Raw genomic sequence first — 27379 nt, 5'->3', positions numbered from 1 at the left:
TCTAGCAATAATCCAAGATATTTGTTAGTCATGTGACATGCTGATTGAGGTTACTCCTTCTGTTTCCTGCTCTGGAACTTCCTACAATTCTGTGCAGTACCTCCTTTTATTTTGCCAGCTGAAGAATCTCCCTTAACAGATTTTTTTAAAATATGTTTTTATTTATTTGAGAGAGAGAGAGAGAGAGAGAGCGCACACGAAACATCAGTGCTAGAGAGAAACATTGATTGGTTGCCTCCACCAGGACTGAACCCACAACCTGGGCATGTGCCCTGACCGGGAATCAAACCAGCAACCTTTCAGTGTTGAAGTGTCAGAACAAACAGATGGTTTCTTGCCCTGGAAGCCAGACAGAGCAGAAGATTGTGGAAAATAGCTGTCTCAGCTGTCCTTAGATTGATCCCAAACACGATGTTTCTTTCCAGGCCTGAAAATCGACGGACACTGTCCAACACGATGTGATTGTCCATTATATATGATGCATCTTTGATCTGTAGTAATGGATCAGATTCCTCCTTGAGCCGAGAATTTCTTCTCCTCCTCATTACTGTTTGAAGCTTAATGTTATATGTGTCTATATCAGATGCTGTACTGCAAAGCACAGCAATATCCTTGTAGGAATAACCATTCCTCAAGAACATCTGGCATTTCTTTGCTATATAAACCAAAATCTTCTCCAAGTCTGAGTACTCCTTAACCTTCACAATGCCTGGAACACTATGAACTTTTTCAGCTTTATTGAGTATACTCAGGGACGTGGGGGCAATGTTAGGTGGCGGATTTTCTCTGACCTTGTGCATTATTTTTTCTAGGTAGTGGACTATTGGTGCTGCATTGCGGACCACTTTGATGAGCTCTTCTCTTGGAAACTGGCGTGTTAGAGGGGGGAGACCACTGTCGTGTATGTGACTGGTCTGAAAGTAGTCCAGAAAGATCCAGAGAAGTCCAGGGTTATCCTTTTCTCTCTGAGTGATGGTTTTTGCCTTCTCATACCAGTCCCCATTTTCAGTGCGGAAATTCTGAGCTTCATCAATGATTATGTGTTGAATGTATTCAAAGTTTGCATTTGTGTTCATGAAGGTTTTTCGGGTCACTGCATGGCAGATATTTTTAGAACTGTAAAAATTAAAATGATATAATCAGGTTATCTCCAAGTATATAAATGAGGAAATCTACTCTATAATACCCCTGTGAACACAAGATTGTTGTTACAGATAATTTTACCATCCTACTCTCAAAGAACAAAGTAATTTGAATAGAGGGAGGTATGGTATGAATTCAGACTGAACCTCATGTGGTGACAAGACCCAACTGCTTACCGGATAAAGTCCCTCAGAGGTTGGTTCTCACAAACATAGAGAATTTCATTTTTCTTATAACCAGACATATTCTTGAGTTTCTCCATGATCTTCATGGCTACGACTGTCTTCCCTGAGCCAGGTAGACCATGGATAAACCATTCTGTGGCTTTGCGGAGGTTTTTTGAGACAATCTCATACTGTTGGGCTGTGAGCAGATTTAAAATCTCACAGCCAAGCTGGTCACTCAGGAAAGACCTGAAGCTGAGTAAGACAATCACAAGGGACTGCAGGAAGGCTTCCATTTGCTGGGTGTCTGCAAGGTAATAGGACTCAGGGTAATCGATTAGAGAGCCTGAACCTTCACAGGATTCTCCATTGCTCTCAGGACTCAGATGGAGGACCTTGGTCATGACACACAGCTTCCCGGTGTAGCCCCCCATGTTCACCAGCTTCAGCTTCAAAGTCAAAGCAGTACAGGTGCAGTACAGCTGCTCGTCTTTATCGTGCTCTCTGAGAATGGTATAGAGAACGGGCGGGCTGTTCTGTGTTACCAGCAGAACATCACAGATGACTTCCTGCTTCTCTTGCAAGTTCAGGTCCACAGCCCAGCTTCTAGAAAGGATCAAAATTCCTTGGGAGAAAGGATGCATTTGCTTATTTATTAATTCCTTCAGACCTTCATGCTCTGAGGACAGCTCCTCCCAGAGGGATTCAGGAGTATATTGAAGACCTTCTGATGGTACTAGGCATGGAGAGAGTTATAAATGTGAGGTCAGTATCATATTTATTTGTATGATTAATTATAATTAATAAAAAGTAATTATTACACTTACACGCAATCATAATCTTATGATAAATGAAAGATTTGGGGGTATATGTTCTTTTGTAAATATTATTTTATAATAAAGGAAAAGAAGTCTTGAAAACCTGCACACTTCATCTAAACCTATGTGCTTATTCTGTTTATGACCTTTGGAAATTCCTTAGTTTTTCTAAGACTCTGTTCCCTCATCTGTAAAAGAAACAAACAAAAAACCACATTAAAAAATAGCACATTTCCTGGCCTGACTGGTGAGGCTCAGTGGACTGAGTGTTGTCCCATGGACTGAGAGGTCCTGGTTCAATTCCCAGTCAGGCTCGATGCCCAGGTGGTGGGCTCAATCCCCAGTAGGGAGTGTGCAGGAGGCAGCCTATCAATGTTTCTTTTTCACATTAATGCTTCTATCTCTCTCTCTTTCCTCTCTCCCTAAAAAGTCAATAAAGCCCTGGCCAGTTTGGCTCAGCGGTTTGAGCATCGGCCCGCAGACCAGAGAGTCCTGGGTTTGGTTCCCGCTAAGGGCACGTATCTCGATTGCAGTTTGTCCCCGGCCCCAGTTGGGGTTGTGTGGGTGGCAACCAGTAGATGTGTCTCTTTCCCATTGATGTCTCTGTCTTTCTCTCCCCCTCCCTCCCAATTCTGTCTGAAAATAGATGGAAAAATATCCTTGGTGAGGATTAAAAGAAATAATAATAAAATAAAATAAACTGTAGGCAAATTATTATCAAGCAACACTAATGATTAAAGTGCTGAGGACATCTCTATTCTTAATACCTGGAGTGCAACTGCAAAACAAAAAGCAAACTTTTGTTTAGCATTGTTCATGTTCGGAACCTAGTCATAATAGCATTCTCTGAAAATGAAAATTGGCTTTTAAATTTTAATTTTAATTAGGTAATACATTCCCATAGTCCAAATAGCAAAACATTCCTACTCCCATTTTCTCCATTTCCTGCCTTTCCAACACTATCCTGCTCCTCAACCATAGATTATTTTTTTAGTTTCTTGCCTATTCTTCCAAAATTTCCTGATGCAAATATCCTCCCCCACCCTTTTACACAATAGGTAGCAAACTGTTTGGCACTTACTTTTTCTCACATAGCAAGATATGTTGGAGATCTTTCTATATCAGTACACAAGAGCTTCCTTTTTCTCATAGTTATCTAACATACCATTTTTTGGATGCATCATATTTTATTTAACCAGTCTCTATTGATGGACACGTGGATTTCCACCCCCCCCCCCAATCTTTTGCCATTATAATAATAGTACAATAGGCAACCTTGCACATTTGGGATATCTGCAGGTATATATGAAGAATAAAGTCTCAGCAGTGGTATTACTGGGTAAAAGGGTAAATGCATTTGTGGTCTGATAGATATTGTCAGTTGTACCAATATGCACTCCCACTGGTAATGTATGAGAAGGCTTGTGTTCCCACAACATAGTGTATGAAACACAATGTTAGATTTCTTTATTTTTTTACATTCCAAAGATAAAAATAATATACTGTTTTAATTTTCATGTCTCTTATTTTGATTAATAAGCACCCTTTCAAATATTTGAAAGCCATTTGAATTTTTTTTTTTTTTCTGAACTGTCCTTGTTGACTTTTCTGTTAAGTGGTTGTTGTTATTTTTAGACATATTGCACCAAATCTTAAGACAAAAGACACCATTAAGAAAGAGGTCCACCCCAGTCTTTACAATCTCTCTTTACTTTCTTGAGAGGTGAACCCATCTTAAATTAAATTCTCATATGTATTTGCATCTATTTCCAGAACTTCTATTCTATATTCTTGGTCTAATTACATGCCAATACTTTTTTTTTTTTTTTTTAATTAGAGGCTTTATAATGATTTGGTGTCTGGATAGTCCCTTTTTTTTGCTCTGTCTTTTCAGGTTTCTATTTCCTGGCTCTTACTTATTTACTTTTTCACTGGAACTTTAGAATTTTATTTTTTTATCCTCACCCAAGGACATTTTTCCTTTTTTTGTTCAGATAGAGTGGGAGGGAGGGAGGGAAGGAGAGAGAGAAAGAGAGAGGGAGAGAAACATCTACGTGAAAGGTGCACATCGAGTGGCTGCCACCTGCATGACCAACCAGGGCTGGGGACAAACTGCAACCGAGGTATGCGCCCTTAGCGGGAATCGAACCCGGTCTCTCTGGATCGCAGGCCGACGCTCTAACCGCTGAGCCAAACTGGCCAGGGCGAACTTTAGAATTTTTTATTGATATCTCATTACATTTAAAAAAATAACGGAGACTTGACAACTTTATGATGCTGACTTCAAGAACATGATATGTGTTTCCATTTGATTCAAGTATTTATCTGTGTCCTTCAATGGGTTTTAATTTTTTGCAGATTGGTTTATGCTAGATATTTTAACTTTTTGTTGCTATTGGGTATTTTCTTTTGTTGTTATATTAAAATACTGAATTATGCATATTAATGTTCACTTATGTTTCTTATAATGCTATTTAGTGCAGTCATTTCTATTCATGCTGAATTCTTATTTATAGTGGTTTTTCATTGATTCTCTTGATATGTAGTCTTATCTTCTTCAATTTTATCCCTCTAATTTCTTTCTGTTATCTAGTTCCATTGGCCAACAAATATTACACCGAAGTTGTAGTGCACATGATGGTTTTGTTCCTGAATTTAATAGACTCCCTCTAATATCTTCCAATTAATATTATGGTCTTTGGGGGATACAGATATATAGATATAAATATAATATTAAAGAGGTATCTATGGGCTCCTATTTTATTGAGTTTTTTAAAAATCAAGAATATGTATTATTGCCCTGGCCAGTGGTGCTCAGTGGTTAGAGTGTTGGCCTGCACACCAAAGGGTCAGTGTTACACCTTGGTATAAACTTGTATTCTTTTTTTTCATATTTATAACAGCCACTCCTCTGGAAAATATGGCAGAGGTGGGCAATATTTTTGCTGTTGGTACAGTCTATGCCTCTAGTTCAACTAGATAAAAAGATTTCCAGTCTGTATGAACAGCAAAATTATGTGAGTAAGCTTGATTAAAATGCACATTATGAGACATTATCCCCAAATATTCTAATTTATTTTTATTTTATTATTATTTTTTTATCCTCATCTGAGGATTTTTTTTTCTATGTATCTGCAGGTAGAGTGGGAGGCAGATAGAGGGAGAAAGGGAGAGAGAGACAAACATTGACGTGAGAGGGACACATTGACTGGTGGACTCCTGCACAACCCCCACCAGAGCTGGGGACGAACCATAACCGAGGTACGTGCCCTTGGCAGGAATCAAACCCGTGACTCATTGGTCCATGGGTCAATGCTCTACTGCTGAGCCAAAACAGCCAGGGCCAAATATTCTAATTTATTGAGTCTGGAGTGAGGAATCAGTTATCTGTATTTTTTAGGAATAACCAGAAATATTGATGATTAGTATAATCTGAGAACTTCAAAATGAAATAGTCATTAAGGGCAATAATAGTCCTGGACTCTATGTGTAGTACTGCCTCAGCCAGTGGAGTCAGTGAAGGTTCATTTCTAAATGACTCATCACCAATACACTGGTAGCATTATCACCTTGTACACATAGGTTTGCAGCGTAGACTTTCAGGATTTTAAATAACAAGCATAACCATTTATTTCCCTTTATCCGAGCATTGAAACTCTGGTGTCAAGTAGGCATAACATAATTGCTGTTGGTACAGTGTATGCCTCTAGTTCAACTGGATAAAAAGATTTCCAATCTGTTGCTACCTGGAAATAAAAGTTGCTGAAGGTCTTTTTTATGTTCCAGGCCTTTCTTGGAGTACACTGGTCTGCTAAGAGGAGATCTGCTAGACAGACTTAGCTGACATTCAAAGTCTTCGGACAAGCATAGAAGATCTTAAGAAAGAAAAAAAACTCATGTTATTCAGACATATCAATTAATGCTCTCACCAGTGAAATAGGCCTTACAAGTAGGTGTATTATATGACTGTCTAGGTAGTGTGACCTAAGAGATAATGGCAAGGTAATGCCCCATTCACTCTGTGTAGACAAGTGTCTTTATTGCATATGGAGGTTGCCAAAATCCAATAGTGAAGAGACATTATTTGGAAATTTGAATGTGTTTCCCATTCAATATAATGCTTCACGCTCTATGTCTAGATAGCATTTTGCTTGTATTTTTTTATGGTATGTATCACATTCTTTTAGTAAATATCTATGTACATGTAGCTTACTTCTGTGGTGTAAATATTCCCACCATGGACAATTTCAAGCTACCAATGTGATGTCACTCAGTGCAGAGTTGGGAAGAAACGCAGTAGCACAGCATTTTATAGTATTTCCGCCATACAGATACCGTATATGCAAATAACCTCACAAGCAAAGATATTATTAAAATGTAGTAAATAAGTAGGAACTGGTGAGTCTGTATTTATTGCATTTGTTTTTAATATAATTTAACTGTAAGTTTATATAACTTAATTTTTAATAATGACCATGTTTAGCAGCTGGCTCACAAAATTCCTGAAATTTTAACAAATGACTCTGGAGCCAGGAAGAGACACATTTCCCCCCAATTTTTTCTTCTTCTAATGTGAAAAAATTGCCTATTATAAGACACTTGATTTGGGTTTCTAATTACCTGATGAAATTTTATCATGTATGGAAAGTGGGATACTTAGAGATTAAAAAACCACAGAGTAGGTATGTTAAGTTCAAAGTCACTGGAAACAAAGGAAAACTGTTTTATGTGAAGGTGCTAGAGGCTGAAAAGGACAGGGAGGGAGGTGCTTTTTCCCTCTTACCTGGTTCTGTGTCCATCATCATGCCTACCCATTCCTCAGTTGTTAGGCTGCAGAGTTTCTGGTCTTTCACCAACCATGAGTTGGGAGATTCTGAGAATACTGCACAACAGAATGGCATTACTCTGATCACACAAACATAGCCACACAACTGTCCCTGGTCGAACACATCCAAGAATTTGACTGTGAAAGCTATCTGGCTTTGGGATTGGCAAAAATGGACACAAGGTAATTTGTTTATTGCATCTTCTATGTTCTTTTTCAAAGAGGAACAGTCAATGTTGTCTTTATCACATCCCAGAACTTTCTTACTTTTATCATCCACTCCAATAAAAAGATAGCCTCCCCCAGTGTTTGCAAATGCAGATATGTACTGTGGAATTATGTTTTTTACATACTTTTGGGCGCGTTTCGTAGAGAACTGTTTAAATTCTACATCTTGAGACTCAGGAAAAGGTAGGATTTCATCTTTCTCAAGCTGGTCTCTTTGGAAAATTAGGTGAGCAGGATTTGAGCGATTGACATTTTGCTCTGTAACCCTGAGAATTTTATTAGAAGGTCCTTCCCCCAAATATTTTGCATTTCTTTTCTTGGTTTCTAGGAAACTAAATGCCTCTCCTGAATCCAGTGGAAACACAGAGGTGCCAGACCTACGGTATAACGAAGAAAACAGGCTGCAAATTCGGGGCTTGATGGAACTGGTTCCAGTGAAAGGGCCAGCGACCCAACATTTAACAAAAATGTAAAAACACCTCTCTTGTTGCTTAGTCTCAAAGAAAGCCTGCAAATCTGTAGAGTGAATAAGTTTTCTGAAAGAATCTTCTAAATCCAGACCCATCTCCACAGGATGCTCATTGTTGTTTGCTATTTCCATCCGAATCACTCCCCCTCCAGAGTTTAATAAAGCACATGCAGCCTGCAAAACTTTCTTCCTCTCTTGCTCTTTCTGAGGTTTCTGCAGCTTATTTCTGTTTCCTTCGCCAAGAGTGATTTCTCCTACATTGATGACCAAGTCTGGGTAAGATAATTCTACCACCAAAGATGAATTCTGTTTCTTCATGTTCATTCTGCAACAGAAACCATTAAAAGACATCTCATGTTGATGAAGGATTACACAGTACATAAAAATGCATTCATTATTTTATTTGAAAATATTTATTGAGTTCCTGCTAAGTGCTGGGGGTTGGAGATTAGGTGGTAGATCAAGAATGAGCATAGTACCAACAGCATACTTCACAGAACTAGAACAAATACTTCAAAAGTTCATATGGAACCAAAAAAAGACCCCAAATAGCCACACCAATCTTGAAAAAGAAGAACAAAGTAGGAGGGATCACATTACCAGATTTCAGGTTATACTACAAGGCCACTATAATAAAAAAAAAAAAAAAAAGCCTGGTACTGGCACAAGAACAGGCAGATAGATCAATGGAACAGAATAGAGAACCCAGAAATGGACCCAAGACAATATGCTCAATTAATATTTGACAAAGGTGGCAAGAGCATACAGTGGAGTAAAGACAGCCTCTTTAATAAATGGTGTTGGGAAAATTGGACAGCTCCATGAAAAAAATGAAACTAGACCATCAACTTACACTATACACAAGAATAAACTCAAAATGGATAAAAGACTTAAATGTGACTCATGAATCCATAAAAATCCTAGAAGAAGATGTAAGCAACAAAATTTCAGACATCATACGCAGCAGAATTTTCACTGATACATCACATAAGGCAACAGAAACAAAGGAAAAAATGAACACATGGGACTACATCAAACTCAAAAGCTTCTGCACAGCAAAAGAAACAACCACCAAAATGGAAAGGCAACCCACTGTTTGGGAGAGTATAATTGCCAATGATACATCAGATAAGGGGTTAATTTCCAAAATATATAGAGTGCTCATACTGCTCAACAAAAGGAAGACAAAGAACCCAATTAAATGGGCAGAGGAACTAAATAGGCACCTCTCCAAACAGGACATACAAACGGCTAAGGGACATATGAAGAAATGCTCAACATCACTAATCATCAGAGAGATGCAAATTAAAACAACAATGAGGTATCACCTCACACCTGTCAGAATGGCCGCCATCAACAAATTATCAAACAACAAGTGTTCGTGAGGGTGTGGAGAAAAGGGGACTCTAGTACACTGCTGGTGAGAACGCACACTGGTGCAGCCACTATGGAAAACAATATGGTGTTACCTCAAAAAATTAAAAATTGAACTGCCATTTGACCCAGTGACCCCACTTCTAGGAATATACCCTAAGAAGTTGAAACACCAATCAGAAAGAATATATGTACCTCCATGTTCATAGCAGCACTATTTACAATCGCTAAGATCTGGAAACAGCCGAAGTGTCCATCAGTAGATGAGTGGATAAAAAAACAGTGGTACATATACACAATGGAGTACTATGCAGCTGGAAGAAAGAAAGACCTCTTATCCTTTGAGATGACATGGAGGGGCCATGGAAAGTATTATCCTAAGCGAAACAAGCCAAACAGAGAAAGACAAGTATCATATGATCTCACTTATTTGTGGAATATAATGAACATAACAGTCTGAGGAATGGGGTAGTCCCAGAGACGTGGAAGTGGGGTACAGACTGACAATCCCCAGAAGAGGGGTTGGGGGAGAGAGATAAATCACAGAAACTATATGCATGTATGTGTGAACAATGGACATAGACAACAAAGCTGGGGACAGGGTGGGGAGGCAGGGGTAGGGGGTATCAGTGGGGGAAAAAGGAGACACATCTGTAACAAAAATAAATTAATAAATTTTAAAAATAAATAAATAAATAAAACAAAAATAAAAGCTACATATTGTCAATATGCATAGAAAAAATTATTCAGCATACTTGCTAATCAACGAAATGCATATGTGAATGATGAAGGCATGCATTTCCATCAATTTATGGATTTAGGAAAATGAACACAGGCATACACTGCTATGTATGTTAGTATAATTTTCAGGAAAATAATTCAAGGGAAAATTGATCAAAAGACTTTTATACCTTTAACCTAATAAAAAACTCCACCTCCAAAAAAAAAAAAAAAAATGAGCATAAGGCCTTGGTTTGGCTCAGTGGTTAGAGCCTCAGCCCGTGGACCAGAGTCCCAGGTTCGATTCCCACTAAGGGCACATACCACACAGTTGCAGTTCGTTCCCAGCACCTGTTGTGGTTGTGTGGGTAGCGACCAATCAATGTGTCTCTCTCACATCGATGTTTGTCTCTCTCTCTTCCTCCCTCTCTCCCTCCTGCTCTATCTGAAGATAAATGCAAAAAGTGTCCTCAGGTGAGGATAAAAAAGAAAGAATGAGCATAGGCCCTGGCTGGTTTGGCTCAGCGGTTGGAGCGTCGGTCTGCGGCATTGTGTTGTTCTTTATGGGCTGAAATAGCTACACTATTGAGCTGGGCACTGTACCAAAAAGTTTACATACATTATCTCACTACCTCCTCACAATAAATACTATTATCTTCACTTTACCAAAGAGGAAACTAAGGCTGGTGAACATGCTTAGAATCATATGAATAATGCTTTGTAGGCAGTGATATCTGACTTTGAAGTCTAGTGTTCCTTATCAAAATCTAGATTCTTAATCATCATGCAAATTAGTTTTTTGAATTATTAAGCCTCCCAAGAGTGAGGAAGGTCAGAGGGCAGGAAAATTTTCAGGACTTTTTGATAATATAGCCATTACAGCACAATCTCCCTGGTATTGATTATAGCGTTAATTTTATATAACACATTTGACAAAACCCCCAAAAAATATTAGTCAATTGCTAAGAACAGGTAGGCAAAAGTCATATATAAAATGTTGTCATACAGCCTGGCCAGTGTGGCTCAGGGGTTGAGCGTCAACCCATGCCCCAAGAGGTCGCTGGTTTGATTCCCGGTCAGGACACATGCCCAGGTTGTGGCCCTGAACATCAGGCAGGGCATGTAGGAGGCAGCCAGTTGATGTTCTCTCTCATTGATGTTTCTATCTCTCTCTCCCTCTCCCTTCCTCTCTCTAAAATCAGTAAAGCAAAAAAAGACTTCCGGTCAAGATGGCGGCATAGGTAAACGCGGTATCGCGTCCTCCCACAACCACATCAAAGTTACAACTAAACTACAGAACAACCATCATTCAAAACCGCCTGAAATCCAGCTGAATAGAAGTCCTACAACTACGGAATTAAAGCAGCAGCTGCATTGAGACTGGTAGGAGGGGCGGAGGCGGACGGGCTGGTCCCACACCCACGTGTGGCAGATAAAAATCAGGAGGACACCTCAGCCGGGAAGGTCCTCCCTGAGGACTGAGGGGTCCCTGTCCCACACTAGGTGCCCCACTCAGGGTTCCAGTGCCAGGAAGAGAATCCCCATGACTTCTGGCTGGAAAAACCAGCGGAACTGAGGCTCGGGGAGGCTGAGGCGGCTGGAACCCCAGGCAGCTCCTTAAAGGGCTCACACATGGACTTATCAGACTCTCTCCCTCTAAGCTTGGAGGGGAGGCAACTCCAGGGGCGCCAGAGACATACAGGGAAGAACTGAGCTGTTTGGCATTGGAATGAGGGTTGGAGAGGGGGCTTTCTTCGGGACAAAGGTGCTGTCAGAGGCCTTTGTTCCTTTGGTGAGCCCTTCCCTGGGGCGGCAGACAGTTGTCATATCAGGGACTCCAGCAACCTGGCTCACACTGGTTTCCCCGCCCTGGTGATTCCCTGAGGCCCCGCCCCACCCAACTTTCAGGCCCACCCAAGCTGTTGCCAGTTGTTTAACCATAGAATTGGCCTGTCTTGGATCCTGCTTCAGGTTTTCCTAAATTCTTTCAAACAAGCAGCATCTGGTCTCAGATAGCCCCATACCTCTCATTCAGTAATACACAGAAACAAACACAGGAAGGCAGCCAAAATGAGGAGACAAAGAAACAGGTCCCAAATAAAAGAACAGAACAAAACCCCCAGAAAAGAACTAAGCGAAATGGAGATAAGCAACTTAACAGATGCTGAGTTCAAAATACTGCTTATAAGGATGCTCAATGAACTTAGTGAGAACCTCAGTGAACTTAGTTGAGGGCCTCAAGAGCATAAAAAAGGACCAGTCAGAAATGAAGGAGGCATTAACTGAACTAAAGAATAATTTACACAGATTCAATAGTAGAGTAGGTAAAGCCAAGAAGCAAACCATCGATTTGGAATATAAGGAAGCAAAAACACCCAATCGAACAGCAAAAAGAAAAAAGAATCCAAAAAAATGAGGATAATGTAAGGAGCCTCTGGGACAACTTCAAGTATGCCAACATTTGCATCTTGGGGGTGCCAGAAGAAGAGAGAGAACAAGAAATCAAAAAACTTATTTGAAACAATAATGGCAGAAAACTTCCCTAACTTGGTGAAGGAAACTTCCCTAACTTGGTGAAGACATACAAGTCCAGGAAGCACAAAAGGTCCCAAACAAGATGAACCCCAAGAGGCCCACACCAAGACACATCATCATCAAAATGCAAAAGGTTGAAGACAAAGAGAGAATCAAAAACAGCAAGAGAAAAGTGGTTAGTTACCTACAAGGGAGTTCCCATAAGATTGTCAGCTGATTTCTCAAAAGAAACTTTGCAGGCCAGAAGGGAGTGGCAAGAAATATTCAGAGTGATGAAAAGCAAGAACCTATAACCAAAATTACTCTATCCTGCAAAGCTGTCATTTAGAATCGATGGCCATATAAAGAGTTTCCCAGACAAGAAAAAGTTAAAGGAGTTCATCACCACCAAACCGTTATTATATGAAATGATGAAGGGTCTTCTTGAAGAAAAAGATAAAATATGTGAACAAACAAAATGGCAATGAATACATATCTATCGACAATTGAATCTACAAACAAAATGAACAGGTAGAACAGAAACATTCTCATAGATACAGAGAACATTTTGTTGGTTGCTAGATGGGAGGGGGGTTGGGGGAATGGGTGAAAAAGGTGAAGGGATTAAGAAGTACAAATTGGTTGTTAGACTGACAAACCTCAAAGGGAAGGGGGTTGGGGGGTGGGGAGAAATAAACCAAAGAACTTATATGCATAACCAATGTACACAGACAACAGTGTGGGAAAAGGCGGGAGGGGGGCGAGAGTGGGGAGGAGGGGGGTCAGTGGGTGGAAAATACATTCAACAATAAAAATAAAAAAATAAAATAAAAAACATCTTGAGAACCAGGAAAGAGGATTTTGTTTTTTGTTTTTGTTTTTAAAACAAGACAGAAAAATTACCAACCATAATGGAAACTGTCCTTATTTATAGATGATATAATGGTAAACCTAGAAAATGTCAAGGAATCTATAAAACAAACCCTTAGAAGTAATAAATAGATTAGCAGAGTCTCAGGATACAAAATCAACACACAAAAATCCATTGTAGGCCTTGGCCAGGTAGGTCAGTTGGTTAGAGTGTCATCCCAATACACCAAGGTTGTGGGTTTGATCTTTAGTCAGGACACAACAAGAGGCAACCAATGAATGCATAAATGGATAGAACGGCAAATTGATGATTCTTTTTCTAAAAATCAATTGCACTTCTATATGCTAGCAATGAACATGTAGAAAACAAAATTTAAATTATAATATTCTTTACAATCATTCCAAAAACTCTAACAAACTCTACACCTTTCATGAAAATTAACTCAAAACTGATAATAAACCCAACATAAAATGCAAACATAAAACTTCTAAAAAATAACCTTTGAGATGATCTGGGTGACCTTGGGTTTGGTAATGACATTTTAGGTACAACACCAAAAGCATGATCCATAAAAAAAATTGATATGTTAGCCCTGGCCAGTTTGGCTCAGCGGTTAGAGCGTCGGCCTGCGGTCCAGAGAGACCCGGGTTCGGTTCCCGCTAAGGGCGCGTACCTCGGTTGCAGTTTGTCCCCGGCCCTGGTTGGTCGTGTGGGTGGCCGCCACTCGATGTGTCGCTTCACGTCGATGTTTCTCACTCTCTCTCCCTTCCTCTCTCTCCCTCCCACTCTATCTGTACAAAAAATGGAAAAATATCCTTGGGTGAGGATAAAAAAAAAAAAATTTTTTTTTAAAATTGATATGTTATACTTCAATTAAAGTAAAAACTTGCCCTGGCCGGTTTTGCTCAGTGGTTAGAGCATCGACCCATGGACGAAAAAGTGATGGGTTCAATTCTGGTCAAGGGCACGTACCTTGGTTGTGGTTTGGTCCCCGGCCCTGGTCGGAGTCACGCGGGAGGCAGCCATTTGATGTCTCTCTCTCTCTCTCTCTCTCCCCCCCCTTTCTCTACCCCTCCCTCCCTCCCACTCTATCTGAAGATAAATGGAAAAATATCCTTACGTAAGGATTTAAAATAAATAAATAAACAAAAATTTTTTTAAAAAGTAAAATCTTCTGTTCTGCAAAAGACTATTAAGAGAATGAAGAGACTGAGAGAAACTTTTTGTAAAACACATATCTGATAAAGTATTGGTATCTAAAATATACAAAGAAGTCTTAAAACTCAACAATAAAACAAACAACCCAATTTTTAAAATGGGAAAATCCTCTAAACAGACACCTCACCAAAGAAGATATAGAGATGGCAAATAAGTATATGAAAAGATTCTCCACATCATATATTATCAGGGATTTGCTAATTATTACAAAAATGAGATACCACTACATATCTATTAAAATGGCTAAAATAGCCCTGGCTGGTTTGGCTCAGCGGTTAGAGCGTCGGCCTGCGGTCCGGAGAGACCCGGGTTTGGTTCCCGCTAAGGGCACGTATCTCAGTTGCAGTTTGTCCCCGGCCCTGGTTGGGTTGTGTGGGTGGCAACCACTTGATGTGTCCCTTTCACGTTGATGTTTCTCTCTCTCTCTCTCTCCCTCCCACTCTATCTAAACAAAATATCGAAAAATGTCCTTGGGGGAGAATAAAAAAAAGAAAAGAAAAATGGTACAACCACTTTAAAAACAGTTTAGCAGTTTGTTACACAATTAAACATATTGTTACCATATGAATCTGTAATTGTGCTTCTTGGTATTTACCCAAGTTAGTCGAATACTTATATTCACACAAAAACCTGCACATGAATGTTTCTAGTAGTTTTATTCATAATTGCTAAAACTTGGAAGCAACCAAGATGCTATTCAACAAATGAATAGATAAGTAATGTATACAAGGAGAACAAGCAGTCATTTTAGTACCATGTGTAACACCAAATTTTGGAAATAGACTAACTGTTCATCAATAAAGGAGTGAGGTAATAAAATGTGGTAATATTTATTAAAAGAATATTATAAGCCACTGTAAGAGAATAAACTAACATACACAGTGACAGATATCAGAAACAAAATACAAAATTAAAAATTCAGGATGCAGCCCAGCTGGTGTGGCTCAGCGGTTGACTGTCAACCCATGCACCAACAGGTCACTGGTTCAATTGCCAGTCAGGGCACATGCCCAGGTTGTGGGCCTGATCCCTAGTGGGGGGCATGCAGGAGGCAGCCTATCGATGTTCTCTCTCATTAATGTTTTTATCTCTCTCTCCTTCTCCCTTCCTCTCTCTCTCTAACATCAATAAAAAAAATAAAAAAAATTTAAAAAAAAAGGAAATCTTACCTTTTAAAAAAAAAAAAGAATTCAAGATGAAGAAGTATACATATAAGTTTATACTATTTAAACAAGCCAAGTATGCACACACAACCAAGGTACATATTATTCCTGGGCATGTGCATGTAAAACTGTGTGTGCTACCCTGGCCAGTTTGGCTCAGCGGTTAGAGCGTCGGCCTGTGATCCAGAGAGACCCAGGTTTGGTTCTCGCTAAGGGCACGTACCTCGGTTGCAGTTTGTCCCCAGCCCCAGTTGGGTCGTGCGGGTGGCAACCACTTGATGTGTCCCTTTCACGTCGATGTTTCTCTCTCTCTCTCCCCCTCCTACTCTATCTGAACAAAAAAATGGAAAAAATGTCCTCGGGTGAGAATAAAAAAAAAAAAACTGTGTGTGCTGAAAATATTGTAAAGATATACAATAAATAAACTCAGAATATTGGTTGTCTCTGAGAAAAGAAGAGAAAAATGGAACTGATGGAAGGCAAAGAGAATTTCAAACGTATCTACAATATTTTATTTATTGAAATTGAAAAAGTCTTGAAGTAACTATGATGAAATGCCAACAGTTGTCAATTTGAGGTAATGGGGTAACAAAAGTTTGGGATAACAAAAGAAATGTTTGCTATATTATCTTTGTACTTTAGTTTCTTATTATTGCTATTATTAAATACACACTCAAAGACACAAACTCAAATTGGATTTATCCCAGAATAAAATATTGTGTATACAAGAAAAACCATGAATATAAAACATGACAAGAGCAACTAACAGAAAGTCAAAATTATCTCAATAAATTAAAAAATTTGTTTGATAATAGTTACAAATTATTCTAGAGAAGCATTATTTAAGAATAATAACAGGAATGAGGGACACCTGTAATATTATAAAAAAAAAAAAGAATTAATAACATGAAAATGTTTTAACTTGAGAAAGCCTTGTGGCAACATCCATCTCTACACCCACCCTCCCAGCCTCCCCCCCAACTTCCATCCCTCCCCCCTTCCCCCGCCTATTCCCCCAACTCCTCACCCAGAGACTAGGTGCAAATCACCCTGAAGCTGTTAAAACAGCAGTGAGGAGGGGAAAGAAGAACACCGTTGTATCTCATCACTGCTTAAGAAAAGCCAGCAGTCAGGATTTAATTTCAAGATGCTTGCCATAAATCATGGCAAAGCCATAACAGAGAAAAGAGGAGACTTCAGAGTTAATCCGTACCAGGATATCTAGCAGAAGAATTTTTTTAAAAACTTAGACAGGAAGGTTTATAAGGCAGAAACCCCTCACCCCACTTGCTCTTCAGATTAGCTGAGAGCCCATCTGCAATTCATAAAGCCAGATGTATAGATTTGCTAGCCTTGCTTCTTTAATAAATGTGCATGCTTTACTTTTTAAAAATAAAGTCACTGTCTGGTCAGTGTGGCTCAGTGGTTGAGCATCGACCCATGCATCAAGAGGTCACCAGTTCTATTCTGGGTCAGGACACATGTTCAGGTTGGGGGCCAAATCCCCAATGGGGGTCATGCAGGAGGTGGCTAATTGATGTTCTCTCTCATTGATGTTTATATCTCTCTCTCCCTCTCCCTTCCTGTCTCTCTAAAAATCAACAAAGAAAAAAAATTAAAATAAAAAATAAAAGCACATTCAGTGATTTAATTAATATTGGTAAACATGAAATCCACATACAAACATCATCTGGACAGAGCTTCTCGAGAAATCAATATATCTTAAGTTTCTCCAGAAAGTGAAAGTATGTATATTATTTAAATTTAAAAAAAACTGACAAAGAACTGAACAGTTATTCCTTCCCGCCAAGGCTCTAGCTCCTCCCTGTCCCATTTGAACGTTTATTCTCCAGATCTTTGATCAGTCTACTCTGTAACTCCTTTATGCCACTGTCTGTCTCAGAACTCTGCCGCGTTGTCTGGCTGGAATCCTGCATCTATGGCCTGAGCAAGAAGGTGAGTCCAACCTACAGACCATTTCTCAGTCTATTCCACTTATTTAAGAAATATGTTGCCTGTGTCCACATCAGCCTTGCTTGCCTAAATATACAGGCAAGATATATATCTGGAAGGGTCACAAGGTGGATTTTCATCTTATAGGTTTTCTTTTAATCTCTTTCTGAGACCATCCTTTCTGTTGAACAAGCAAGGTTTCGGTCTTTCCAGACAGTCTGTACTTACCTCAGGAATTAGAAATTCCTCAGGATTGGGATGTTAAAGAGAAAACTCTAGATTTCTTTTCAGGTGTGTGCAGCTTTTGACAGAGGGCTACAGTAACCTTCAGGAGGAAGAGCTGGCTCTGAAATCTGAGCTCCCTGGAGGAAAACAATTAAGCCCAGAAAAAATGTTAGGTTTCAATTTCACTGAAAAGCGAAACTACACTGTTTTACATTGGTTTTTCTGAAAACTAAGTGAGATATGCTCCTGTCTTTCAGGTTTCGATTTCCCAGAAGACTAAATTAGAATGCTCTCACCTCTTAATGTCTGCCCTCTAGCCTCAGGAAGGAAAAAACCTATTACCCGTCTATATGTAATATCTTGGCATTTTAACAAGTTGGTGAAAGGCTAGTTAGTTCTGGCTTGACTAAAGGAACTGTATTATCACAAGGAGTACGTTAAACTTCTTGGAGAATAAGGCTACAGAAAATCCTATTTGGATACCACCAAACTATTATTAAGGATTACTACATCTTGGGGAGTGAAATTGGAAAGGAAGAAGATGGACAAGGAAGGAGGAATTGTTATTTCGTACTGTAACCCAAGTCACTCAAGAAATATTTAATGCAATAAGGAAAAGAAAGCAAAGGTAGAGCCAGATAAAGAATTAAGTACAGCCCGGCCGGCCGTGTGGCGCCTATATAATCCCAACAGTTGCAGTTGAAATTTCTGCTGGATTTCCTGTTACTGATTTGGTAGCTAAAACTGTTGCTATTGTTCTAAGTTTATTCTATTTACCACTTTGATCTGCAACTTCCCTCCACAGCCCACACAAATCACAGTTCACTTGAGCTCTTGTTTGGTTTCTTTCCAGAATTATTACAGTATGGCTTTAGCAATCATTTTTAACTTTGAGGAAAGGTGTTGTGTACTAGAGAGAATTTAGTTTGAGACGTCATGAACCAGTGTTTTGTGCCGGTCTCACCCTGTCAATAACCAGTGTGGTTCTTGTTATGACTGCAAGACACCTTTCAGCAATAAACATCAGATAACTGAAAAGCATAAAGGTTTATTACTTACAGGACCCGGAAGTTACACAGCAACTTTCGGTTACACAGTGGTTGCGGGTAGAGAGAGAAAGAGAGTGCACTGGTCTGGGGTTCTGCTTTTATAGGAGTTGAAGGTTGGAGCCTGAGGTTTCATGAACTCACTCTTGATTGGTGGATTTAAAACATAAGAGCGGGAAATTTAGAGGGCAGGGAAAATTAAAGAAACAGCAGCCCAGTCAGTTATGAAATCAACCAAGATCTCTATAACAAAGGAGTCTCAGTAGGAGGTGGCCTAGCTCTTTACCTTATCGGTTTTTTTTGGCTAGTAATGTGTTTATCCAAGACAGTCGTCTTTGAAGTGGATACCTGGCATTCAAAGCTTAAGTGAGTCATTGCACTACAAAAAGACATTACCACCAAGTTCCCAATCTTTCAGCACACTTTTTAAAAAATGCAGATTCCAGCCCGGCTGGTGTGACTCAGTAGTTGAGCGTCCACCCAAACACCAAGAGGTCACCAGTTGTTTTTTTTTAATCCTCACCCAAGGACATTTTTGCATTTATCTTCGGATTGAGTGGGAGGAAGGGGTGGGGGGAGGGAGAAACATCCCTTGAGAGAGACACATCGAGTGGTTGCCACCCCAACCGAGGCGGGGACAAACTGCAACCTAGGTACTGCCCTTAGTGGGAACCAAACCAGGACTCTCTTGTCACTCTAACCGCTGAGCCAAACCAACCAGGGCAAGGTCACCAGTTTGATTCCTGGTCAGGACACATACTCAGGATGGGGGCCAAATCCCCAGTGAGGGGCATGCAGGAGGCGGCCAATCGATGTTCTCTCTCATCGATGTTTCTATCTCACTCTCTCTCCCTCCCCCTCTCTCTAAAATCAATAAAGAAAAAATAAAATAAAATAAAAATAAAAATGCAGATTTTAGGGCTCCTCCCCACACATGCAGAATCAAACAGTGAATCTATATTTTTCAGTCCCAGGTGATCAGTTTGCTAATAGCATTTACAAATGTATTGATTCTATGGTCAGCCAGGTCCAGGAACTACTGGACTCCCATTTCCTGTCTCCCATTATTACAATCTCCAGGCTCACTATTCCTGGTGGACTGTCACAGAAATTACTAGTATTATAGACTGCTGGACAAATCCAATTATCACTTCGTGACACTGCCTACATGTGTCAAACAGAGTAATCATCTGATTGCACAAAGGTATTACAACCTACAAATTACTCCCAAAAGACACAGCATTTTTTTTTTATCCTCACCCGAGGACATTTTTCCATTTTTTTGTTCAGATAGAGTGGGAGGGAGGGAGGGAAAGAGAGAGAGAGAGAGAGAGAGAGAGAGAGAGAGAGAGAGATCGACATAAAAGGGACACATCGAGTGGCTGCCACCCACAGGACCAACCAGGACCAGGGACAAACTGCAACCGAGGTACGTGCCCTTAGTGGGAATCGAACCCGGGTCTCTCTGGACCGCAGGCCGATGCTCTAACCGCTGAGCAAAACCGGCCAGGGCAAGACACAGCATTAAAAAAAAAAAATCATACTTGCCTTGGTTGTAGACACTTCGGTTTGTGCCAAGCACATGAAGTAAAACACTTAAGCTTCATAACAACCGTCTGAGAGATATCATATTATTTCCATTTGTTGGGGCCTGGAAAAGTGGCCTGTTGTTGATAGAGGCCGTGGTTCAGGATATGACCCAGAATGGGCTGCGCAGGCACAGACGATGTTACTGTTATATAACGCAGTTAAAGCTTAGGACGCATGCGCCACGCACTGTCCAGTGCAAAGTATCCCACCACAGGAGTCTATAAAAGCTGCTGCTGCTGCTGCTGCTGCTCCTAGGAATAAAGATGCTGCTGCCCTTTGTTGATCTCTCCTGATGTCAGCTCCGCGTGCTTTCTCTACCTTGGGTATCTCACTGCTGAAACCCCTTTGCAACCGCCATCTCTGACACAATTTTACATAAGAAAGATCAGTTAACTTGCCCAAATCACATCTGGGTACTTGAGCTCATTTTTGAACCTTGCCACAGCTAACTTGAAACCCACACAAGTACACAGGTGCCCCAAAACTCAGTTGTATGGAAGCTGGTCATTCCTAGGTAAGACTCTAAGTAGTGGGTGGATGTTCTTCCTGTATCACAATCATGGGCCACACCCATTTCAACATTCAATACAATATTTCCCACACGATCTCTAAATTAGTCTCACACACCTGTCCTGGAGCTGAGACGGGGCCCAGGGATCTGGAATCTTAACAATCACACCGGGTGATTCTTATCGGGTACATATGGAAAACTGTTTAGGTAGCTTTGAGCAAGAAAGGTTTGCTCTGCAGACCTCTTGAGTTGTGCTCCTGGCAACTGCCACTCTCCAGGGAGGGCACAATTGCCAAAGCCAGGAAAGGAGAATGCTTCCGTCCAAATTATGATACTCAGTTGCTGAGTTCCCTAAAACATCTCCATTCTACCTCCATTCTACTCCCATATTTCATGGAGTTTGGTGAAGAGCTTTGGTGTCCTTGACTTGCCCGTCACCATCTTCCTCTCTGTAGGTGTAAATTCAGGTAGACTGGGCCAAGAAACCAAATGAAATATGAGGCTCTTCTTCACTGAGAGTTGCCCCATTCTAGGCTGCAGTTTGGAAAATGTCTCACATATTGTATGGCAGATTGAAGAGTGGGAATGGCTTCCAGAAAAATCAACCCAAACAGGATACAAAACGGAATGTATACAATGATTACAACTCTGCTAAAATATATCTGTCATTGGACCAACACCAGATATGAATAAGCAAAAATGACAAACAACTGTGTGGCATGGTCGTAATAATGGGGATGAGTTTTCTTTTGTCCTCTATTTTTAAATCTGTGATGTCATTAGCTAGGGTGGGGCAGAATTAGGTTTACAGTTGTGAGTAGGTAAAACAGCGTTTATTTCTGTATTACTATTTATTAATTATTGTATTCTTTTCTATATGAACAACTGCAAACCCACTTTTGCCTCACCCTGTATAAACCTAGAAATGAAAGGTATATTTTTTGAGTTTCTTAGTGTAGAAAATGCTTTTCTCTAAACACTTTTGTTGTGTGTTATTTTAATTATAATGTTGGTTTTGTAGAAACATTTTAGAAGCTAAGAATAACCATGCTGCTTAATATCACAAATATGCTATGTATACTCAAATCTGATCTCAATATCAGATCACAGATCATGGACACTCATGTCTTTGGTTTTGATGTACAGGAAAGCAGAAGAGCATAGAGACTAAAATGGACTTTGGAGTTAGGCAGACATGGGTTCAGAACATTCTAGTTCTCTGATCTTAGGCAAGGCATTTATTTACCAGCTGGGCTAGGAACCCAAGTTCTAAAGGGGAAAATAAGCCTGGGTGGTGTTGCTCAGTGGTTTGGGCATTGGCCCATGGACCAGGAGGTCACCGGTTTGATTCCCAGTCAGGGCACATGCCCAGGTTGTGGGCTCCATCCCCAGTGGGGTGTGCAGGAGGTAGCCAATCAAGGTTCTCTCTCATCAATGTTTCTATCTCTCTCTCCCTTTCCCTCTCCCTCTCTCTCTAAAATCAATAGAGGGGAAAAAAAATTTTTTAATAAAGGAGAAAATGAACTTGCCTGAAGTCATCCAGCCAATTAAGAATAGAGTTTGAATTCAAAGCCAAGGTCCATTTGACCCTAGAATTAATGTTCTTACCACCACATTATCCTACTTTACATGGGCCTGCTAAACATAATTCAAAGGTTGCTAGGAGGATAAAAGTTGTAATGTATTTAAAACATTTTGCACAGTGTCTGACACATAGTAAGCATTTACTACCTGTTTGTTATTATCTTACACTGTATGTTAGCGGATACAGGAATAGCGCTGTAGAGGTATTTTGATGGAATAGCCATTGACTGATGGGTTTATTTGTCATATCTGGGTGTCTTCGAAGGGATCCCCTGCTTGTCTCCCTGCCCCCCTCTGACACATGTCTCTTCCAAGCTGTATATTTGGGCAAGGAAGATAGCCCTCCTTGAATAAAGCAGGAGGGTGGGCTTTAACTGCAAATGGCCTGAGGTCATTCTGAAGTAGTAAACAATAAAAAGAGAAAGTACGCAATAGCCTTGTCCTAAGACATTTTAGGCTGAGAATGAGAGAAGAAACAAAATTAAAAACTGATCCCATTTATTTCAAAATCATGTTGCCTCCGTCAACTAAAGATATGGAACAAGAGGCATCAGCCTTAGAGGGGGGCAGGGAGACAGCCTTAGAGGGAATCTAGTAGTTCATGTCAGGAATATGAACTGAGTCTGTTTCTGAGATTTGCAGAAGAAATTCAAAGTATTCTAGAATGATCAGAAAGCTCAGAAAGAAACCACAGATATTAAGTATAGGAAACAGTAGTCAGCTGTTTTCACTTACAATGAAGGTCAATGCTTTCTAGAGATGAGAATTTCTAGAGACAGAGAATCCAGATAGCAAACAATATTCTCAGCTCTGGAGAGTATTTTCAGAGTATTATACACTCTCAAAGTTGAGACAACCACATCAAAGATTCTATTTATTTATTTATTTATTTATTATGTATTTTTATTTTAGAGAGAAAGGAAGGGAGATGGGGAGAGAGAGAGAGAGAAACATCGATGTGAGAGAGAAACACTGATCAGCTTCTCAGCTGCCTCCCACACACACCCTGAAACCCACCCTAACATGCACCCGACTGGGGATGGAGCTTACAACCTAGGTATGTGCCCTGTTGTGCTTATTTTAAGTTGAAACTTTTTTTTTCTCACCCGAGGACATTTTTTGATATTTTGTTCAGATAGAGTGGGAGGGGGAGAGAGAGAGAGAGAGAGAAACATTGACGTGAAAGGGACACATCGAGTGGTTGCCACCCGCATCATGACCCAACCAGGGCCAGGGACAAACTGCAAGCAAGGCATGTGCCCTTAGCATGAACCGAACCCGGGTCTCTCCAGACTGCAGGCCAATGCTATAACCATTGAGCCAAACCGGCCAGGGCGAAACTTCTTAAAAATAAGTTCATGTTTGACTTCCCTAAACTTTGAGGAAACGAGCAGCTCAGTTTCATAGAAAATCTAGTTTATTTCTATACTTCCTCTTCTTTTTTTAAATGGGTTTCTCCATGCCACAGTTTCTCTTTTAAAAAAAGTGCTGTTGATGGTCAGAGGCATCCTTTCTTCTTTATGAGATAGTACCCTACGTAAATTTTAGGTGACCAGAGTTTTTTTCCTGCATAAGGTTAGATTACATAATTCATGTTTTCATCTGTAATTCTGCAAGTTAAGTTCTTCTGAGGTTCTGGGTTAGGGTGATGAGCCTTGGTTTTACATGCAGAGACAGCATGTTCTCAGCCACCTGTTTCTGTGATTCCAATGTCTCTTTTTTTGCCATCAGAACCTGCTGTCAGCATTTTGTTCTCTTATTTAAGGCAAGAAATATGTATGTTGTCAGGAACAATGATTAGGGTTTTTCTATGCAATTCCCATCAGAACCAATATAAATAAAGTGAATCTTTTATCTAGGCCACCCTTTTGATTGAGTAATCTCATCTCTGGAGATTTATAAATATATCAAAGAAAGAAGAGGTTGTGTGCCTGAGTATGGGCCTTGTTTAATTTTAATGGTGTAAAATTGCTAGTGACCCAAATTAATAGAGGGATGATTATTGAAATGTTGTATAATCTAGCTGGGATATTATGCAATTATTAACAATGATCATTTTGAAGACTATGCTCCAGCATGAGGAAATGCCTACATTAGTCAGTTATGGCTGAAAAACAAATCATCTTGAAATCTCAGTCATCCAATAATTAGCATTTATTTCTCATTTATACATCACAAATCAGCTGGGTTTGGGCTATCTAGTTGGGATCAATCAAACTTGGTTCCCAGTCATGAGTTGAAGTCAAGACTGCTTCACATCTCTCAGTTCTCGGTGACTGGTGGGCCGCCCAAGGCATAGTTTTCACATGGCAGTAGCAGAAGCCCATGAGAGCAGACCTAATGCTGAAATTTGTAAAGCCTCTGCATACATCACAACTACTGTACTAACGTTTCATTGGCCAAATAAAGCCACCTGGCCAAGCCCACATCAAGGGGGTGGGAAAATATACTCCAGCTCTAATGTTAGGAACTACAAAGGGTCTATAGGTATAGGGCGAGATGAAGTATTGGGGACAATAACACAGACTCAAACAAAGAGGCTAAACAGAAAAAAAACACATGCACAGGATATAAAGTTGATTGTACAACTTGATCATAACTATGTAAATGTATTTTTGCATATCAACAACAAATAGAAATAAGTAAGCAAAAATGAAAAAAAATCTATGCCTAGATAACAAGATAATAAGAACTTTTTCTTTTGCCTTTCTCCATTTCTCAAACTCAACACAATAAAATTGTATTACCCTTTTTTAATTTTTAAAATGTATTTATTTTTATTATTATTGATGTTAGAGAGAGAGAGAGAGAGACAGAAAGAAACATTGATTTGTTGTCCTGCTTATTTATGCATTCATTGGTTGATTTTTGTATGTGCCCTGACCAGAGACTGAATCCAAAACCTTGGTATATCACAATGACACTCCAACCAATTGAGCTACCTGGCCAGGGCTTGTTGTAGAAGCTTCTCATTAGCAGGCAAGTCAGTTCATCAAATTAATTATTTTATCCATTATATTAAGGCTCTGTAGGAAAAATTTAGAATTCTAAGCACAAGAAGGTAGTCAATTATTCTTAGTCCCCACCAGTTCTTATTCTCAAACTCAAACCTAATGAACTTCCATCAACATGGATCTTTAACTTTGCCTGTTGCCTAAAAAACAGTTTAAATTCCTTTATTCTCTTATTTTTTACTATTGCAATGTTGATTATTCTTCATATTGACTTCTTTGAAGTCTCCAAAATTAGATATTCATTTCATTGAATAGAAACATCTTCTGAAAGTGGAAAATTCATTCAACAAATAATTACGAGCACCTTCCACGTCTGAGGTACCACACTAGTTGCTTTTGGGGAAATAAAGATGTATAAGTGACCATCCTACTCTCAAGGATCTCACAGTCTAATGGGAAGAGAAGAGTATACACATCTACTTGAAAACAAAAAGAACAGACTAGGAGATGAGTTCAATGGTTCTGAACCCTGGTGGCATATATTAGAATCATCTAGACAACTTTTAATAAATACCAATGTCCAAGCCCATTCCCAGAGATGCTGATCTAATTGGTCTGGTGTCTGGCTGAATCACTGGTATTTTTTAAAGCTCCCCAGATGATAATAATGAGCAGCCAGGGTTGAGAATCACTGGGTTAGGCCGCCTTCTTTAAGCCTGATTGAGCTGTTTTAGTAGACTGAGAAGTGGCAAGGACTCTCAGATTCAATATTTAAAACAATTCTTTTTAAAATAAATTATTTTATCAAAAATTATATAACGCAAGCATATAGTTTAAAGCATTAAATGGTACTGAGGCTTATGACTAAAATACTGCATAGCATTTCCCTGTTCTCTTTACTCCCCAACCCCCCTCCACTCTTGACTCTTTAAATTATTTTTAGAGAATTCACACACCTCCCATTATCCAATTGTTAACACACTGGTATCTTTTGCATCATCAAAAACTAATTAATTGCTGAATTTCATTTTCTCCCACCTAAAAGTACCCTGAAATCCCCAAGGAAAGGTAAGAAGGAGGAAACATCAAGTAATTGGTGTGGCAAGGAGGTAAGAGGAAGGTTCTTTTGGACAGGACAGTACAGTTCAGACTGGCCCGTCTGGTGGCCTGAACAGCTCAGAAAGGCAGCTAAGAGCACTTTTCCAGCCTTGCCTACTCTCCTACCTCTTGGAAAGTGATGGGCTTTATCTGAAATTATGGCCAAAAGAATATTTCCACACTTTCTCCTGCACTGAGGCCTCCCCAGCATCTTTATTAAGTTGTCCTAACCCTTTCTAGAAGTTAAAAATAGTCTGGAAATAGGAATATTCCCAAAGTAATTTTTAAAACCTTACAGACAGGAAAACGAACTTGCATTGAAGAGCACAGGACTGGCTTTGTTATTTTGGGAGCTGACCGAAGGGACCTTTAATTTTATTTTTTTAATTCTCACCAGAGGACCTTTTTTTTTGCACTTATCTTCAGATAGAGCGGGAGGGAGAGAGGGATGAAGAGGGAGAGAGAGAAACATCGACATGAGAGAGACACATCGAGTGCTTGCCACCCACACAACCCCAACCAGGCCCGAGGACAAACTGCAACTGAGGTAAGTGCCTTTAGCGGGAACCGAATCCAGCTCTCTCTGGACCACAGGCCAACGCTCTAACAGCTGAGCCAGGGTTAATTTTATTTCTAATGTATTGCACATACATTTGAAAGAAGACGTGATAGGAAGGTATTACATAGATTCCACTATGCCAACAACTACTTCTCTGGTATAGTTTAGAATGAGTTGGGTGTCATCGTTAAAAAATATTTAAGCCACAGAATGGCTAAAAAAGAAAGGACCAAGTTTAATTAACTTAGGGGTATGATGAAAGTTGAATTGAGGAGGTGGGCACTTGAATAAGGGCTTGATTGACAAGTAAGGATTTCAGTAGGCAGAGGGAGCAGAAAAGGTTTTAAAGGCT

The 27379-nt window shown here is 39.8% G+C and overlaps 1 protein-coding gene across 1 annotated transcript in view; it reads right to left on the bottom strand.

The window, feature by feature from the left end:
• Nucleotides 1–265: 265 nt before the first annotated feature.
• Nucleotides 266–27379, bottom strand: part of SLFN14 (schlafen family member 14) — a 38582-nt gene continuing 11468 nt past the window's right edge. Inside the window, exons 6-10 of the mRNA XM_036268480.1 lie at nucleotides 19018–19079; nucleotides 6909–7972; nucleotides 5872–6000; nucleotides 1320–2043; nucleotides 266–1116 (exon numbers count right to left, since the gene is read on the bottom strand). Coding sequence (XP_036124373.1) covers nucleotides 300–1116; nucleotides 1320–2043; nucleotides 5872–6000; nucleotides 6909–7972; nucleotides 19018–19079 — 2796 coding nt within the window. The 3' untranslated portion in view covers nucleotides 266–299. The remainder of the gene's footprint in view (nucleotides 1117–1319; nucleotides 2044–5871; nucleotides 6001–6908; nucleotides 7973–19017; nucleotides 19080–27379) is intronic.

The sequence above is a fragment of the Molossus molossus genome, unplaced genomic scaffold (genome assembly GCF_014108415.1).
Source record: "Molossus molossus isolate mMolMol1 unplaced genomic scaffold, mMolMol1.p scaffold_m16_p_19, whole genome shotgun sequence".
Lineage (NCBI taxonomy): Eukaryota > Metazoa > Chordata > Mammalia > Chiroptera > Molossidae > Molossus > Molossus molossus.
The sequence above is the reverse complement of the archived record's forward strand: the minus strand, read 5'-3'. Positions and strand labels throughout refer to the sequence as shown.